Here is a 20744-nt window from a genome sequence, read left to right as displayed (position 1 = left end):
TCGAGCAAAGTACTACATGTATTGCAGGCAAGCCGTAACAGGATGTCATTGGAATCTCTCCAACAGAATATTGGATATTGGTAAGCCATTTTATGATGTATAAAGTTGCACCATGCCGAAAACTGATGGTATATCTAAGACATCAGTAATGACATGCACTTACAATGTCTGTGGTGGCTCGATGTGCCGCAAAGTACGACAAATGGTACGTCCAAGCAAACACCGCAGAACTCCAAGATAAGCTGCGACACCTATCAAAGTTTGTCAGCAACAGAAGCCACCTAATATGAACCAGATTGTTCGACTTATCCGTCATCAGGTAACCCCCAATCATCTGCAATATATAGCACCTCGTATACTGTCGAAGAGTGGTAGGATCTGCACCAGCTGGCATATGCTGCATTCTGTCCCTAAGCCACGTGAGCTTGATCGAAAAGGACTCATTCCTTTGCTTCTCCTGCTGCTAAGCATGCGGAGGCCTAGCACCAAGGAGATCCTCAACCCAATCCCATGTCAGGTGCTGGTATGATGTTTGAAAATCGCTTAAGCAGCCACCCACTAGCTCTCCATTGGTGCATAACCCAAGGTGGTACGCAACATCCTGCAGAATGATTATGCATTCACTCCAAGGTAGGTGAAAAGTGTGGGACTCCGGCGCCAGCGCTTCACAAATACAGAAATTAGGGTATTGTCAAACACAAAGTCCTTGAGTTGCACCGTGCCATCAAACACAGCCTCCTTCAAATAAGGGAGAATGGCATCTAGTGAGCGGTGGTGCAAAAGTGTGGCTAACTCTCCTAGAAAGTAGTAGACGAGGCCTCTATTAAATTAAAAAAATAAATTAATATGCAACTCAGATCAAAATATAATATTTAAATAAAAATAAATTAAAATACCAATAGACATTTTTAAGTTACTAATGCTTTTTGGTTAAATTACTAAATTAAATAACTGTAAAATAAAAATAAATTTTGTTAAATAACTATTTCAAATTTTATTGAGAGAAAAATTTGAAATGAGCGGAGGAGAGAGTGGGAGCGAGAGTGTGAGGGTGAAACACGGTGAGGGCGCTGGTTATGTCGGCGAAAGAAATAAGGGAGAAAGTGTTGGTGGGATGCATCCGGTGGCTCGTAGGTGGGCAAAAAGGCTGAGGAAGGAACGAGAACAAGAGAGCAAAAAGTAGTCAATATCTCGTTTCGAGATAAGGTTTTGAGTCTCTCTACTCCTCAACTTCTAATGAGAGATCCCTTTTTGGTGGATGAGAGGCTTGTCAAGGTTATTGGTAAGCAGGCTGATGTGGTTACCCCGAAAGCGATCTTCTTTGAGGAAGCGAAGGTAGCACTTGCTCAGCCATATAAGGACGCCATCGTCATCAAGGTTCTTGGAAAACACATGAGTTACATGGCTTTTATTTATAAACTAAAAGGTGTTTGGAGATTGAAAGGTGGTTGTGACGTGTTGGATGTTGGGTATGACTACTTCTTGGTTAAGTTTGATCTTGCTGAAGATAAGGAGATGGTTCTTTTGGGAGATCATGGATGATTGTAGGATCATATGTTGCCATAAAACCTTGGACGATCGATTTTCGCCCTAATAAAAGGACCTTTGGATCTACTATGGTGTGGATCAGGATTCAAGGTTTAAATGTATGGTACTATGAAGAAGAAGCTATGAAGCAAGTGGTCTCTGCCGTTAGTGTCCCCTTCCGTGTTGATCTAGCCACCAAGTCGGCAGAGAGAAAAAAAATATGTGATGGCATGTGTTCAAATTAACCTGAGAATGCCCATTTTATGCACGGTCGAAGTGGATGATAGAATCTTTGACGTTGAGTATGAGAGCCTTCACTTGATATGTAATGCATCCTCTTCTTATGGTCATATTACTCGTGAGTATACCATGGGAAACATAGAGATATAACAACCAAAGCCAGTGGTGGTTGAGAATGAGAAGAAAGAAGCATCCAGGAATAGTGATACCTGGAACAACGATGTCGTTGTGCTCAGAGAGAATGGTGTAAAGAAGTCTAACACACCATCTGAACTCTAACAACCTCAATTGGAGAATCCAAGAACGACAACTCTCCAAGATAAGCATATTTTTAAAAATAGCAATAATTGTAGAGAGAATTCATTGCATGAGGAAAATCCGGTGATAAGTGAGAGAATCTTGCATGGGAATCACGTAGCATATGGAATTGATGATGGATGGACCGTGGTTAATAGAAAAGGTAAAGCAAAACTTGGGTCATATAAAACCAAGGTGAAAGTTGGGCCTTTAAACAATAAAGCCCATTATGCTCATAAGAAAGAAAATTATTTCTTTAAACAAAAAGGCCAATCTTTAGGGATGAAGTTGGGTGTCTCTCTCGCGTCTTCGAGGTCTTTGGAAATAATTCAGAACCAACATCAAAAGAAAATAACAGAAAACAGCAGAGGTACCACTGGCAAAGAAGGTCGTGGACCATGACAAGTCATCAACACCAAAAGAGAGTGCAGGATAATGCCGTTGTTGAGGTCTAGCTTCTTTCCAATTTATTTGTTTATGGATAGTTTAAATTTCTTATGCTAGAAAATCAGAGGTTCCTCGAACAAACTGACACGAGTTTATCGTAGAGAATTGGTAAAAAGGTTCCAACCTTCTTTTATTATTTTCGTTGAAACTCACTGTCGGTTTCATAATCTAAAACCTTTTGGGAAGGGCTTGGCTTTTGTGCTATTGGTATTGTTGAAGCTGTTGGGGATGAATTTGGTTCCTTTCCTCTATTCCTAATTTATCTTGTCAACTTGTTGATAGATTTAATCAGTGAATTACTTTTGATTTATGTTTGAGTCATGGTATTTGGAGGTGTATAATACATGAGCATTTTTAGTAGTTTTTCTAGTCAATTATCCTAATTAAGTTAGTAATTTCTCTCTAATATTCTTGTGTTATAGTCAATATACTTTGAGTGCTTTGTGTTCTGTATTTTGTAGAAAATTATTGAAAGAAGACTAGCAAAAATAAAGAGGAAAGAACAGAAGCAGAGGAGGCCATAGAAATACTCATTCCATGCATGGTGTGCCACCCCATTCTCATATGGTATGCCAAACAAGAGATCAACCTCCAGGGACAAGGGTGTGCCACGCCCAACCAACTTAAGTGGCACGCCTTCGTTACTCACCTCCCAAGGAGCAAGGGTATGCCACTCCCCACACTCAAATTGGCACGCCTTTGTGCTCACCAAGCACCTAGCCAAGGGTGTGCCACCCCCATCCTCACCCTTTCACATGCTTTCAACCTTCAACCATTCCTTAACCAAGGGTACGCCACGCCAATAATCTCAAGTGACACACCGGGCTAAAGATCAGGAGGCCTTCCAAGAGGCCAACTTGAGGGCATGTCATGCCATTCCCATGCCAAGTTCAAACACCTTCCCAAGGGGCACACCACCTTACACACCCATGCAATTATTCTTAGGCCAACTTCCAGTGATAATCCAAATGCAACATCTCTTCACCCAAGTGTCAAGCCAACTCTCAAAGTTCCAAGAGTAATTGCAAGGTCCATGTTCTAAATAAATATCAGAATGGTCAAGCTTCGAGTTTCAAGTATAAGGAGAAGATCATCTTTAGTTGAGATTAATTAGGAAAGATTTGATTTGATTTTGTTTTGAATTTGAAAGTTAGGTTTAAGTTAGAAAATAAATAAGTCCAAGGAACTATTTGACAGACACCACTTTACATCCTATCACACTTTACAATTATGTTTTAGTTTTCTCTGTATTATGAGCAACTAAATCTCCTCTGTTAAGGTTAGGAGCTTTGTTCTTCTTTTTATGGATTATTAATCTAAGTGTTTTTATTTTATTTGAGGTTTTTATATTGATCTATTTCGTGATTAAATTTTTGTTCTTTACCCCTAAAGATTAGAACTGTTAGAAAATATTCTAACTCCATTTTAGATTCTAGTATTACTTTGAAAAATTTAATATTTGAATTAGCTTGAAAACACTTTCTCTTGACTTTTTAATCTAACTAAGAATAATGCGTTAAAAAGTGTGTGAAGTACAACTCTCATAATTTTCAATTGGTTCAAAACTAGTTTGAATAAGTGACATATAATTCAATCTAGGATTACTCTTTTAGTCCCTGAATGATGGTTTTAAGTATAGTGAAGAGATTAAGTTATAAAAAAGAGGTAACTTGGAGGTGAAAATAGCTTGAGACATGATGAATTATGAATAGAAAGTGCAGAAATCGGGTATGTATGAGGTATATGGTCTTAATGAAATTGAATGAATGAATATGAATAAAAATAAATAATGAATTGGCTGGCCATGATGATATGAATGAATGAATTTGAATTTGAATGTGGCTTATGCACTTCTTTATCTGAGATACGAGTTTTTCTAGATAAAATGCAGTGGCTTGCCACCACGTGCTTCAGGTCGAGACTCGATACTCTATCACCCTACATTGCAAGATATAGTCGGACACTTTAATGCCCCAAAGATTCTCCTAATGACCAGAATTTATTTATGAATGAGAAAAAGCTATGCATAGACTCTTAGAGATGCACGCACGGGGGACTGTCCAGGGTTTAGCAGCCGGACATGTCGGGTTGGCTTTATAACTGACAGATGAGTCTCATCAGCCATAGGACAGGCATACATCACATGCATATGCTTGTTTTGGTTGCTTGTGCATTAATTGGGTTTGCCTATGTGAATCAATATGCTATTTGTTATACTTGTTACCTGCATTAACTGTACTCTAAATGTATTTGCCTTTGTATGTGAGACTCTATTAGTGTTCTGGAGAATTTTGGAGGAAGGAGAAGAATTTTGGAGGGGTTTAGTTAAGATTTGGTTAAGTTTAAGAACCTTAGAGAACCACCCTATTTATGGTTTCCATTTTAAAATCCTTAAGTTTTATAATATGAGCGTCGGAGTTCTAGGATTGCCTCTGACTTTTCTGAGACCTTATATCTTATGTATGTGGCATCTTTACCATACTGAGAACTTTCAGTTCTCATTCCATATGGACATTTGTGTTTTTCAGATGCAGGTCGAGAGGCACTTCGCTAGACGTCTGGAGTTCCTGGCACAGCGGAGTTGGGATGTCGTTGTTGGGTTATTTTGATATATATATATATATAGACTTCTCCTTATTTTGCTTAGCTCTTGTACCTTGTAGAGGCTTTTGATGGAGAACTAGGGTTATTTTGAGTACTTTATGACTTGGAATTTATATGTATGTACATAAATATTCTCTAGCTAGCCTTAGTTTCGTGGGTTAAGCTCGAAGCTTGAATTTTATATCATTGACCCTCCTCCCTTATTGTATATATGTGTATCTAAGTTTTCTTTGAATGCAAGTAAACGTTATTATTGAGTGTTGCATTTTTAATTTCACGATTTTGCTTTAATTATCCTTCAAGACTCTTTAAATATTATATTCTTCTAATTATTATACGTATATATATTTTATTTTTAAAGGTCTAATATTACACCACCTCTATTTTACAGTTTAAGCATAAAATTATGTGTGGTAGGGTGTTACATAATGTATTGTAAATAATTCTGATAAAAAATAATTGCCTACAAGACCAAAAATAAAGAATGCATTATTATTTATAAAATAATTAAAAAATTAAAAAGTTAAACAAAAGATTTTGCTCTAGAACAAGCACTTATGTAATGTAAATTAAACACTCTACATATAATGTTCATGATTTCATGGAGATATAAGAAAGAATCAATGCAATTATTCTATATTATAAAAAAGGTTATAATATTAAAATTATTAACAAATCTCACTATATATAATTATAATTAATTTTTACATCCAAGTCATTTAACGAATCAAATTCAAACAAATAATTTTAATCTAATTCATCTTCACGCGCCACTATCTCTAACAAACTTTTAACTTAACGCACTAATATATATAACTGTCTTTTTATCCGAATTTCGTTTTCTTTTTCGAATTTTCTCTGTATTTTTTGCGTTTTCTAGGCTCTCTTCTTTTTCTGTATTCTTTTCGTTCTCTGCATTCTCTTTGTTCAAGATTAATGCTCTTTTATCTGATTTGAAGATTTGGATCAAATTTTTTTAAATCAAGTAGTGAAATCAACTTTGAACAGGTATTTCATTTTCAAACACAATGAATTATTCAAGTTCAGAGTATCAATTGAACCAGGGCAAATTGGATTATTGTTTTGAATTGAATTAAGTGGCTGAGGTGTGATTCGAATCTAGTTAATGTAGTTTGTTAGTAGTTTATGATTCTGTAGTTGAATAATTTTGGTGTAAAAACTAAGAAATTTATGTGTTATTGTTAAGAAATTTTGGTGTTATTTATTTTGATAAGTTCTGCATAATTCAAAACTCTTCTTCTTCCTTCTCCTCATCTTCTGCTACTTCTTCTTCTTCTTCTTCTTCATCTTTTTCATTGTCAACATCTATTTTTCCTATTTATCTTTTCCTTCTTGTTTTACCTTCTCATGTTTCTTCTTTGTTTACTCTCTTAGCAAAAATGAAAACAAGAAAAAATCAAACAAAAAAGAAGAAAAAATACATAATGCTGTAAAATCACAAGAAAAATGATGAACCTACATTCATTCAATTAAATAAGATTGCAATACATTACAAAATGTTCATTCAAATCTAATATGAGAAGTAATGTTCCTAAAAGAAGAAATAAGAGCAACAGAAAAAAATACAGCATTAAAAAAGACATTTTTATATTTTTGTTGCAAAATTTCGGTATAAAATTAAAAAAATATGTATTATTGTTGAAAAATTTTGGTGTTATTTATTCTGATAAATTCTGCATAATTCAAAACTCTTCCTCTTTCTCTTCCTCATCTTCTACTGTTTCTTCTTCTTTTTCATGTTTTTCATCATCTTCCTCATCTTCCTTTTTGATAAATTACAATACATTACAAATATGTTCATTCAAATCTAATATGAAAAGCAATGCTCCTAAAAAAAGAAATAAGAGCAAAAGAAAAAAAAGAGGGGGAAAAAAGAAAAGAAGAAAAAATACAGCATAAAAAAAGATATTTTTGTACTTTTGTAGCAAAATTTTGGTGTAAAAATGACAAAATTTATGTGTTATTGTTAAAATTTTGGTGTTATCTGTTTTGATAAGTTTTGCATAATTCAAAACTCTTCATCTTTTACTGCTTCTTCTTCTTCATCTTCTTATTTTATTTTTCATAATTCTTCATGTTTCACTCTCTTAAAAAGAATAAAACCAAAAGAAAGAAAAGAAAAAATCAGTGCTACAAAATTACTAAAAAGAAAATGAGAAAAAGAAAAAAAACACAACAATAATATCAACAATAAAAGAACGATGATGATGAAAAAATATACAAAGAAAAAGAGGAATGCAAAGAAGAAGGAAGAACGCCCGAAAAAAAAGAATGCGAAGAAGAAGAAAGCTATGAATGTTCACATTAGTTGTTGGAAAATTGGAGCGTGTATTCACGCTCTTATTAATAAAACTGATTTTTATTGGATTTGAACTAATTTAATTAAACTTAGTTGTCAAAAATATTTAAATGTGTAACAAAATTAATATAATTAATCATTAATTATTAACAAATTTTATCATTAATATATAATCACTTTCCAAAAATAACTTTGAGAAGAGACACATGAAAATTAGTCAGAAGGTGTCATGTGAGTATGTTTGACGCTATAATACTATGCGTCATAGAATAATACTAGTTTAAATTTGTTGGAATAAATTAATTTTAATATCCCAGATCATCCATATTGAATCATCAAAAAATATATCATATCATAATACGGAAGCGTACCTAAATTCATAAACATGAATCATGATGGGAAGAGTTTGGATCTTGTGGTTCTTTTGATCTTCCTCAACCAAAACTTTCTGTATCTCTAGGCAGCTGAATTGTAACTTCTCTGATGAGAAAAGAGTTGCTGAAGCGAATTTGGTATGTTGGGGATCGAACGTGACTAAACCACGCCAATCACCATCCTAATATACTCAACGACATAGATCAAATTTGGATGAGTAATATGGAAATTACATGCAAAGTGATCTCATGCATGTCTATTTCCAATTGGTCCAACTTTATTGAGATCAAACACAATACAAATATTGCAAAATGAACATTTCATATAACATGAAATAAACCATCAACTTAATTCTGCAGAAAATAACTCAATATCTGTCATAGGACATATAGCATAAAATAAACTCCCACTAAACCAAGGCATCACTAATATTGACACCCATCCGAGCAGTGTGCTCATGAAAGACTTTAGGAATCAATTCCTTGGTTATTGAGTCTGCTAGCATATACTCTGTTCCTATATGTCCTATGGAAATATATTTTTCTTAACCTTCCTCCTTGACAACTAAGAACTTGATGTCTGTATGCTTCAATTTTGTCAAGCTCTTATTGTTGTTGGAGTATAATACTGCTGACTTATTGTCACAAAATATCTTTAATGGTCTTTCAATGTCATCTACTATATGAAGCTTAGTGACAAAGTTTCGCAACCATATGCCATGAAATCGGAATTAGAGTACCTAATGATCTCCAAATTTTCTGATCTCTGATAAATAAGCATGTAATCCTTTGTTCTATTTAGATAACGCATTATGCGTTTAACAGCTATCCAATGATCCATATCCGGATTGCTCAAGTATCTACCTAATATTCTCACTATAAATGATATATCGGGATATATGTAGACTTGAGCATACATTAAATTCCCTAGTGCTAATGCATAAGGTTTATCATGCATTGCTGTCCTCTCAAGATCATTTTCAGAGCATTGTTTGAGACTGAACTTGTCTCCTTTAGTTACGGGTGTGTCCATTGGTCTACAATTTTCCATGCCATATCTACTTAAAATCTTATCGATATAGTTCTTTTGTGATAATCCAAGAATACCTTGAGAGCGATCTCTTAGTATCTCGATTCCTAATACAAAAGAGGCATCACCAAGATCTTTCATTTCGAATTTGTCCGATAGAAATTTCTTAGTTTCATGCAACAAGCCTATATCGTTACTAGTAAGTAGAATGTCATCAACATATAAGACCAAAAGGATGTATTTACTCCCACTGAACTTGCGGTATACACATTCATCTATAATATTTACCTCAAAACCATATGAGGTAATGACTTGATTAAACTTGTGATACCATTTAACAGGAAGCTTGTTTGAGATCATAGATGGATTTTCTCTTTTCTCTATTGGATCTCCTTAATGACACTTCTTGAGGTTGTTGAGCTTGCTGTATGGATTGGGATTGAGAAGGATTCTCATTATTTTTCTGTGCTGTAGCAGTATCTTGAGCAACAACGATATTCTCATTGTTCTCTTGTACTGTAACTAGATCTACAGTAGGATTCTCATTGTGCTTTTGTACTATAACTGTGTCTTGAACAATAATAGGTACAAAGACCTGATCATTATCAGTTACAGAATCCTCATCAAAAGCAACATTTCTAATATCTCCTTCCCCCAAACTCAACATCCTCAAGAAATCTCGTATTTCCTGTTTCAAAATAGACCTTGATGCAGGATTGTAAAACTTGTACCCCTGTGAACACTCATGCAAGAAAGAATGACTAATCATACTTCTCACCATGTCCTTAAGAGTTTGGTTCCTTCGCTCTGCAATACCATTCATGCTAAGTTTGCCTGACATGATGTATTGTGGAACAATACCGCACTCCTCTAGAAAAAGAGCAAAAGGCCCAAGATGTTGTTCATCTAAACCGTCATATCTTTCGTAGTATTCACCACCACGATCAAATTCGACAGCTTTAATTTTCTTCTCAAGTTGAAGTTCAACTTCAGCATTGAAAGACTTGAAAACATCTAAGGCTTTGGACTTTTTCATGAATTAAATATAGATACCCGTAACAAGAGTAATCATCTATGAACGTAATAAAATACCGTTGTCCATTCCAAGAGACAGTAGAGAATGGGCCATATATATCGGTATGTATCAATTCTAAGACATCTTTAGCTCTCACGGCACATAATTTTCTTTCATTTGTTATTTTCCCCTTTATGCACTTAATACAGACTTTAAAGTTCACCAAATTTAGGGGTCCAAGATTTCATCCGACACGAGCCTATGAATTCTCTGTTTAGAGATGTGACCTAGGCGTTTGTGCCATAATGATGCCGAATTCTCATTTAGTTTTTGTTTTGTACCCGTTTGCAGTATTTCATTATTATTTTAAGTCAAGTCTATATAGATTATCCACCAAATGACCAGAATAAATATTATTCGAATTATAAAAGAGACTAACTTTATTGTCTCCGAACGAACAAAAATAACCTGATTTGTCCAAACGAGAAACAGAAACCAAATTTCGTCTAAATGACGGTACATAAAATGTCTCAAATAAATCCAAGTAAAATTCACTCGTGGAACATAACCTAAAGGTTCCTATAGCTTTGACTGCAATTATATTGTCGTCTGCCACATAGATGTATCTTTCAGCATCACTTGGCGGTCGACTCCACAGACAACCTTGCATAGTAACACTTACATGAGTAGTAGCAGCAGAATCTACCCATCAAGTATCAATAGGTGCATAACTTAAACTAGTCTCAGAACAAAAGAAAGTAAGAATCATACTCTTTTTTATACGCCAAGTGGCATATTTAGTACAATCCTTCTTCATGTGTCCCACCTTCTTACAGAAGAAACAGGTTGAAACTTGATCCTGTTTCTTAGCCTTTTTCTGCTGAGAAGGCGCATCCGCAGTAGTATCACGCTTTCTTTTATACTGAGAAGATAAAGTCATGTGAGCACTGAATTTCTTAGTAAAGAATTTCTCAACATCCTTTAGGAACTGTTTGGCATCTTTATCCTCAGTAATTGAGCCCGAAACGCCTCAGGAATTGAGCGTTTCATGATCATAATGCTCATTCGATTGGATTTCTCCCACTTCTCTATTTTAACCTCATTGAGGTTTTCCGGAGTGGAAATGGGTTTCTCCTCTCGAAGAGCTGTGTCTAGATCCATACAACCGAGGACAATCTCCACGGTATCCTTCCAAACTTTAAAGTTTGAACCATTCAGTATAGGAATACTGCTAATTCGCGCAGAAACATTGGTAGCTAAAGCCATAGTTTCTGGATTAGAACAAAAAGAACATGTAGTAAATATTAGATATTAATGGGTAAAAAATCCATATTGAGATATCTAGCACAACATTAATTTTCAATCTTTGGATAGAAAAATTAACTGTAAGTGATACTCTCATTGCAGTAATCAAATATTGTCAAAATTTCTGTCACACATTAAGCTTTTCTTTGGACCGACTTAATGCGCAGATGGAAACTTAAACTTCGCAACCTATTTATTACCGCATATATTTTCTATTAATTGGCCAAACAATAACCTTCCTTTGGGCCGATTATTGACCGCATAATTAATAGAAAATAAACAGAAGTATGCAATGCTTATTATTTGGCCAAACAATAAACTTCCTTTGGGCCGATTATTGTTTGCATAAATAATAAACATTACTTTATTCTTAATTAGTTACCCAAACATGTATTTACTATCAATATGTGTATGTAATTCGGCCAAATATAGACCTTCCTTTGGGCCGACCAATATTTGCATGAATTACATAACATCATATTCCTTATGTTTTGAATAAATCAATTTTCACAGAAGAGACTACTTTAACAGCATAATGTTCAATCAATTTATTCTAAAACCAAATCTTTATAAAAAAAAGTGGGTACAATAATCCAAATTGTTACTAGTTTCCTTATGTAGCAATTAATTTTTTTTTGTTATTATTAATATGTACACATAACTTGCCAAATATAAATCTTCTTTTGGATTAATTAATATTCGCATAAGTGACATATACATATTAATTCTTATATCCTAAAAGGATAATCAATTCACTTTACACCAAATTAATGGCACACATAATTTAAATTTTTTTTTTTGAACAATCAGAATTTAGCAAAACTCTATTAATATTTTAAAATAAATAAATTTATTACTTAAAAAAAATATTCTGCCGAGCTGAAAGATTGCCTCATAAAATATATACGTGTCTCAGTGTATAACCAAATAATGATATATGTCTATCAACATATATACCCATTAGCACGTCTTTACTCATATATAGAAAATTCATGATGTGCATCAATAAACATACTAATTAATACATATATATACATATATGACAGACGACGCACATCATGAAAACAATTTCACGAAGCCTTTAGTGATTTTATATGTAATGTAAACCGTGCATATGTATATATATTGATCTAATAAAAATCGAATATTTTGGATGATTAAATTATGGATGGCTCTGATACCACTTGTTGGAATAAATTAATTTTAATATCTCAGATCATCCATATTGAATCATCAAAAATAACATAATGCGGAAGCGTACCTGAATTCATAAACAAAAATTATGATTGGAAGAGTTTGGATCTTGTTGGATCTTGTTGTTCTTTCGATCTTCCTCAACCAAAGCCTTCTGTATTCCTAGGCGGCTAAACTGCAACTCTTTTGATGGGGAAAGAGCAACAAAGGCGGCTTTGGTATATTGGGGACCGAAACCCTGAAGGTCTATTTATATTTGAGCATGGCACCCATTAAACCCTTAAGCCCAAATAAAATAGTATCTAAAGCCCAAAAAAATAATATATCTAAAATCCAAAAAAGATAATTATCTGAGTAACAAAAGATAATATCCGGTTTTATTCTCATTTAATTCCAAATCAAAAGTAATAATGACTTATTCAATTAGCATTTATTACAATGAATGAGATCATCATTATATATAAGTCATTTAATTTGAAATAGCATCATTTGTGATTATAATTGATATATGTATTGCCCACAAATAAGTTAAAAAATTAAATAATTTCCTAACAAAATTCTCCTACGATCCACGAAAAATTTCATTTCAACTCATATTTTTGTTAAAATTTCTTAAATTTATTCTTTCCTAATTTATTTAATCTGTATATATTCTATTATTCAATACATATTGTATTTTTGTATAATATTCTTCATATATGATTAATATCGTTCAACATATTACAATATAATACAATGTAATTATAAATAAAATGACTAAAATAAAAATATTGTAAATTAAATAAAACAAACACGTATACTATTATTCTCTTAAAATCAATAAATAAGATAAATTAATTCAAAACATAATCATGTTTTTCGTCAAACCCTATCTATTATTCAAAATATCTATCCCATGATTTGATTTTCATTGTATCTTAATTAGATACCTTAATTTATTCTTTATGTAGATAAATTTTTTAATTCATTGTATTTTCATTTTCCAAATGGAGCAAAGGATATTTTTGAAAGAAAATTTTAATTTTAACGGGAGGATAAAGATAAAAAAAATAAAATATTTAGAATAAAAATAGAACATTTATAACGAAATTAAAACTTAATGAAAATACTAGAGACTAAAATAAGTGTGTTTGGATTGTGATTTGTCAAATTGAAGTTTGAATGAAAGTAATTTTATAGAATTGATTTTGAAAAAACGTAAATTTGTGTCAACATGGTTTATGTTTGGTAACTCTATACCAAAATTTATTTTGATAAAATAAATATTATTTGAATAATATTAGTTAAAATTATTTTTAGATAGATAATTACTAAAAAGAACATGACATTAAATTATAATATTATTTTTTTATGCATGTCAATTTTTTTTATACTTTTCTTTATATGTTTTTTATATAGTATATTTTTAGTACTCTTTTTTAGTATGTTATAATTTTTTAATATTATTATTATTTATAGTTAATTTATTTGTTTAATTTACTTTATCTAATGAAATCAATAAATCATATTATAAAAAAATAATGATAAATATAACATACAAAATCATAATATAAAAGTGTATAATATCAAACAAAAATTAATAAAAAAAATAATAAATAATAGGAAAAAAAAAGCTCATATAGAGAAATAATAAGAATTTCATAAATAATACAATAATATGTATAAAAAATAAAGTTGATAAAAAAAATAAATGTTAAATATCTATGGTTAAAAGTCCATTAGTAAAACGTAAAAGTTAAGAATGGTTGCTTTCTGTAAACATGATTTTTAGTATAAAATCACTTCTACGTTCACAAAAAGAAAAATCAACAAAATCAAAATTTCGCTTTCAAGAACTGTAACGTACTTTTCTTCTTATAACGTGTTTGCCAAACACACCCTTCATATATATTATATGACAAACAAGTTTTAAATGAGTTAATATCCAATTTCTACAAACAAGACCGATCATATTCGGATAAAAGTGAAATTTCAAAAGTCTAGATGTAAATTAAAATTAAATAGGATAAAAAAAATATATTTAAGTATAAAATATTTTTTATAAAAAAATGATTATTCCGTTTTTTATTAATTTCTATGAACCAAACTTTCATTAAAACAAAAAATAAATGAACAAAAATTCACAAAAAGTTTGTTGTGAATAAGTATATAGAAAAATTTATAAATATCAAAATACAAAGATTATTTTTCATGAACAAAAAATATAATGCCCTTAGTGAATATGTAAGACTTGAAATGTACTTTTATCCATTAAAAGTAATTTTTAGAGCATATTTTGATATTACAAATTTTAATGCATACTTTTACCTATTCCAAATTTTTTATAAGTTAAAAAAAAAGATTGCAAAGAATTCAATTGATTCACCATTTTTTTTTTTCGTTTTTTAGCTCAAATATGAACAATCTGTACATTGGGTTACTTCTACAAGAAATTCTAAAAAAGAGTGAGACATGAAAATTTATAGAATTTATGTAAACTAGGTCAATTAAATAAAAGGTGAGAACGTTATACGATTATTATTATTACAATGCTAAGGAACCAAAAGAGTATTAGCCAAAAATCAAAATCTCTACGAGTTAATATATATAGATGCTTCTTCTGCGAAGTATCATAATGTTTCTTTTTTATACTAAATGGATGTTCTTTTATATATTTTTTGAATTTTTTTGTATTACAAATATGAATGTCTCTATTTTTTTAAGAATTTCATAATTTTTTTTAAAATTTTATAGATATTTTATTATTTTTACTAAAATATAATTGAATATTTCTTTTATTAAGTATTAGGATATTTTTTTTTCATATTAAATGAATGTCTTTTTTATATTTCTGTAATTAAGATGTAGCAAAAGAGAAGAAAAGGAACATTTCTTCTTCCATGAAAGCTTTGAGGAACAAGGAGCAAATACAATCTGGCTACCCAAACAAGGCACGAGGCTACTCCTTTCACACCACAGGGGCAGTGCTGCCGCTTAATAATAATAAAAGCTAGTTCCATGGATCTTGTATGGAATAATAGGCTTCTATTTTCTGATGCATAACTGCTATTCCCTTCGAAAAAAAAAAAAGAAACACGAAAAAACATTGAAAATTAACCAAAAAAAAACAAGAATAACACGGGAGGTGGGCTTTGTGTTGAAGTAGTTGTCTTGGATGCACTTGTTGAAGACGTCACGGGAGGTGGGCTTTGTGTTGAAGTAGTTGTCTTGGATGCACTTGTTGAAGACGTCACGGAGAGCATGGAAGTCGTCGACGCTTCCAGCAGCATTGGTGGGAGAGAAAGGTCTGTGTGATTGTTGGAGGTGAGTAGGTTGATGTGAGAGAAGAGATAAAGGTTTTTATAAGTTTTAATTAAGTCTACTTAATCAATTTTGAATTTTTTAAATTTTGAATTTAAAAAATTTAAAATTCATAATTAATATATATTAATGTAGTTTTATTTAGTTTTTAGCTGGTAAACTTTTGATTCCATATACTTTTCTTTATTATTATTATTGAACGGATATTTTATTTGACTTGACAAGAATCCTTTCTTAGTTTAAATATTCTTCCATCAAATCCAATAATAAGAACAAAACGCCACATCCCAATATGTTACTAGCCACCAATTTTCCTCAGCTAGTTTTCAGAACAATCAAATGCACAAAAACTCAAGCCTAGATGTCATGAAAAGCAATGATTGCCCAGAAAAAGTCCAGCAATCGGATCTTCAGGTTGCTCATTCTCCGTCTTTTATGGATCCCCTTATGGTGCAACAACTCTACCATAAACCAGCACAAATCAAAGGAATCGAATTCAATTGGTACGTGCCCACTAATTTGGCAAAGGCACCACAGATTTTCCACTATAATAAACCATGTTAATGGACTAGAAAAAGAACAGGCTTCAATAAAATTAATCGCCGAAAAAAGTTTCCAAACTGAATTATCGTTTTGGCCTTTTGTTTATTTTTTGAAAAACATCAATGATCAATGAGTACAAATTAGCATTGGGCAGGGACCTGAATAAGGACATTCAATTCATACGTAATCACTAAAATTGAATGAAACGAACATCATTTCATCGAGATAAAAAGATGGAACATTTTTGCATTGCTAAAACAGCTCTGACTAGTGTACGAGGGCAACACAACTAGTTGAAGTACATAAGATACACGATATGTACATACAAATATCTGATAGCTTACTAAACCCTATACTAGGGTTTACTTTACACAGACTACAACAGAACGTGAGAAGAAACCAGCAAAACTTGCGTCCTTATGGCAAACCATACTCTATCTGTACGAGAATATCACATCAACAGGATGAAAAATGGAAAAGCAGTAGTGATTTTTTGCAGCCAATAAGGATTGGGGAAGTAGAATAGAGACAATGAGATCTACCTACCTACAAACGAAGAATGGTTCTAAGCGTGTCCGAGAGATTTTGAATTGTCCGCTGCTCCTGCGTTGCTTGCAACTCCTGCAGTGGCATATCTTCGTAACACCTTCCAACAAATAAAGCAATTTAGCTAAGATTTAAGAATGATCATTTTTTAAATAGAAACACAATCCACACGGAGGAAAGGAGCAAAAGGAAACCATCCCATCGGAAACCCAATATTGTGATTTCTTGACACAAGCACACAATGGAGGGAAAATATATAGTTCTCTACAGCTATAGATAAGTAAAAATTATCATAAAAATAGTAAAACTTTCAACCCTGCCCAAGTGAAAGTTGAAGGGGTGTACATCTTATGATAAGCTAAAGCCTGAGCCAAATTCATTAAAGTGGAACTTGATGTAAGCCGCTGGTAAATGCTTGGAGGAAGGGGCATCTGCTGCATGTCAATTAGCAAACTGATAAAAAGAGTCATAAGGTCATAAGAAGTGCATGACAAGAAAGTGCACAAAGTCACCTCATTTAGTCCTCTCCGACCCTTTTTGGATTGCACATCACCACTAAAAAGCTCTTGCAATGATTCTACTTCCCCAGTCTCACTGGTATCTGGTTGCAAGCCACCAAGCACATTATCTGACAGCAGAGCAATTGGGGATATGTCTGTAGCCCTTAAGAACGGAATGGGCACTGTATTACCAGCTGCATAAATGGACCATAGCTGCAATAGCAGCGGTAATAAAATATAAGTATGAAGCTGACATAGTCTAAATAGGTCGTCAAGATGGCCACAAAAGAAAAAAAAATGATACGATTAATGATCCAATAAAGAAACCAAATCCGGATGTCTGCCAAGCAAATAAAGCAGAGGAAGAAATACAATGTTCTTGTCCTCATGTGTCTTGAGGATCACAAATAACTTTCATAACTAAAAAAGCAGAATCTCACATTATGATCTCATTTGGTGTAATATCATTTTTATAGAAAAAGGAATTTTATAGTAAGAAAATAATCCAAATATTGAAAAAGAAAACATGTATGTCCTACCAGATCATCCATGTAAGAAGGCATGCAAACTTTCTGCAATCTACCAAAGAAATATCTTTTGATAAAAAAAAAATCCCATTGCAGAGACCACCATATAGAAGTTATGAAAGAAACCCTAATTTCAAATCTTAGTCTAAAGATTAAAAGTCTCCTTGTAAATTGTACCATTGCTTTCCAGCCAAAGACACCAAAAAATGGGGGCAAAATTATAACATTGGCAGAGTTTATGCTTGTTCATAACTGTAAAGCCTCTGAATTTAGCAAGAATCTAATGCAGGTCCTCAAGAAAACCTGAGTTATCCATAAATATGTAAAACGCTTGATCCAAATACAATTCACAATAAAAACAACACAAAAGAAGACTGCAATTAAGTAATATTACAGTTTAGGGCAGATATAATGATATATAAACCAAATTACAGATATACCTTGTCCTGTAAAGCAAATGACTTGCGGAAGACTGTATCATTCTTCAACATGCTAGTGCTTATATCACTACCAATTCCAGCGTGTGCACGAAAACTACCTTGCGTTTTGAGGTTCTGCTCGGTTGAATTTCTAACACGAGGTAAAGTTGATTGTATGGTATCTGTAGTTGGATTAGATCCTCTAAAAGAGGCAATGTTTGTTGTACCAACTTTTAGGGTGTCAACCCTAAATGATTATCCACAAAAGACATAAAAGAACATCAGGACACATGAGGAATGAAAAGCAGAAGAGAGGAGAGGGCTCTGATATAAGAATGTGATATGTACTTTTAAGTTTGCACAAAAGAAGAATGTTATTAACAGTGAGAGGAATGACAGATAAATAATCTTTTGAAACACATGCTTTCAAATCATAGATATACAGACTGGCAAGTACCTAGAGTCGGCCAATCCTGTTCCACCCGTGAAAGCAGATAAGGAACCTGCAGAATCTCCATCCTGTGTGATCTTATGTACCTCATCTCCATGGACTATCATAGTTCCAAAGTTTCCTGCTAATAATACACATAAAGCACACTTAAAAAATAGCTTCAATTTCTCCAAGTTAAAGAAGTGCAAACTGGAGAGGGGGCGGGGAGATCATAATTATAATGTCTAAATCTTTGTTTCGATGAGAGCAAATATATTAAAAAGAAAAAAAATTGAATATTTAAATAATGAGAAAATTTGGAAATATTGTTGCTTCCAGTGTTATCAGACTTATCTTTCTTTACTTTTCTCAATTTTTCTCTTCAACCCAAATACAAAACGTTTTGAATTTCACAAGTTTCTTTCATCCATATTTATTTCCCTAAATTGAAACACAAGGACCATGACAACAAGATAGACAACTGCATAAAATATAAAAATATACAAAAGCACATTTCCCAAGATGAAGCAGATGGAAGAAAGCAGCTTGGCAAAAATTTAGCTGAAAACTTATTGCTAGTTAGAATTATTATCATGCATGCCTTAAGTAATTACTAACTAGGAATAGCACAACCACTGGAAAGAAAGGATTATCTCAAGATAACTTCGGCTTATAGACCTCAGAACCTTTTTTCATTCTTGTACTCCCTATACTTTAGTAACATTAGGATATCAACCCTGAGAAAAGAGTTGAACAAAGCGAGAGTAATGATAGAAGAAATACAGACCTTCACCTCCATCATCTTCCCTCACGCCACCACTTGAAGAAAGATCAGTGGCCTCCTGCACTGCTAGGTTCTGATGTCCGGATGGAACAGTATCTCCATATTCATCATTTAGCATGGAAGTTGCCATGGGCTGCTTCAGATTGGGAACATGTGTCATGTATGTAAATTAGTATCTTCATTTTCATTTTTTTTCCAATGAAATGAGACAGTCTGAGTAGAAATTCGTTTGTGCGCACATGTGTGGGTGTGAGAGACAGAGGAGAGGCAGGAAGGAGTTTCAGTTATACCTCATCTTCCAATGGAGTTGGGGCAAGAGTTTGCACCTGCAAAGCCATTGATGCCCTGATTTGCCTTGCCTTTTCCAGTTTTGGCAACACTGCAGCAGATCCAGTTTTCCATTTTTCAAAGAATTTATGCTAGATAGCCACAAAAAACAACTCAATTCAATGAATTTACAGAAATGAAAGGAAAAGAAAATGTAAAACTGAAACTAAATGAAATCAACAGTATCAAACATCGGCCTTATGCGGCAAATAGCAGCATGAATGCACTAAGACCGCAATACAATGATCCTAAAAAGCATGTCCTATGTCAAAGAATCACCTAACAACAATAACATCCACCATGTCTTGTCCTGCTAGAAGTAAAGGAATCATTCCAAAACAAGGAATATAGATTGTAGGAAAAATTACCTAATTGCACTTAGCATATTTTGGCAGTCATTTTCTGTTCATAACTCCAAACAAAAATCCTTTTTTTTTTATCCTTTCTTATTTAACGAAGGGTGATAGAAGTTAATCCAAGAGGATAGGAATTAATAAATATATGTTGGTCTTCAACAGTATTTTATCTAGGGTCCGCCTAATTAGAGCAATCACAAATTTTACACATTCCATATAAGGCTACTAGAGCCAGGGGAAGATGGAAAGAGCTTAGGTGAAATTGTACAAGCAGTAAAAGAAAAAGATGAAACTCCATATGTTATAGTGGAAACAAATAGGGTAGCAATGTTAGAATAGCACAAGCTGAAGTCAAAAATATCAAACAAGCATAACAAGGACAGCTACATCTACCTTCAATGTTTTTCTATTTTTAGGATTTTATGAAGGAGAAAAAGTAAAACAGAAAAACAAAAACAGACATGATTTTTCATCACAAAAACCTAAAAACTGAAAATGAAAACAAATAACATTTTCACTGACCAAACAAGCCCTTATGATCTCATAAATTTCCCAGATTTTTCATTAAGCATCCAAAGCAAATTTTGAAACCATTTCATCCTTCTCTTATTTTGATACAAGAGGAAATCTTATCGGGGAAAAAAGGATAGATTATTTGC

General features: G+C 32.7%; 1 protein-coding gene across 4 annotated transcripts in view; it reads right to left on the bottom strand.

The window, feature by feature from the left end:
- Nucleotides 1-16411: 16411 nt before the first annotated feature.
- LOC107478029 (serine/threonine-protein kinase 1) overlaps nt 16412-20744 on the bottom strand; it is a 14901-nt gene continuing 10568 nt past the window's right edge. Inside the window, exons 12-19 of one of the 4 annotated variants that reach the window (XM_016098136.3) lie at nt 19693-19821; nt 19406-19538; nt 18646-18763; nt 18210-18435; nt 17255-17455; nt 17088-17176; nt 16743-16842; nt 16412-16634 (exon numbers count right to left, since the gene is read on the bottom strand). In XM_016098136.3, coding sequence (XP_015953622.1) covers nt 16743-16842; nt 17088-17176; nt 17255-17455; nt 18210-18435; nt 18646-18763; nt 19406-19538; nt 19693-19821 — 996 coding nt within the window. In that variant the 3' untranslated portion in view covers nt 16412-16634. Of the gene's footprint in view, nt 16843-17087; nt 17177-17254; nt 17456-18209; nt 18436-18645; nt 18764-19405; nt 19539-19692; nt 19822-20744 lie in introns of all 4 variants that reach the window. The other 3 variants (XM_016098138.3, XM_016098139.3, XM_052259147.1) reach the window with 3 other exon arrangements.

The sequence above is a fragment of the Arachis duranensis genome, chromosome 3, assembly GCF_000817695.3.
Source record: "Arachis duranensis cultivar V14167 chromosome 3, aradu.V14167.gnm2.J7QH, whole genome shotgun sequence".
Lineage (NCBI taxonomy): Eukaryota > Viridiplantae > Streptophyta > Magnoliopsida > Fabales > Fabaceae > Arachis > Arachis duranensis.
This window is presented reverse-complemented; position numbering and strand designations above follow the sequence as displayed.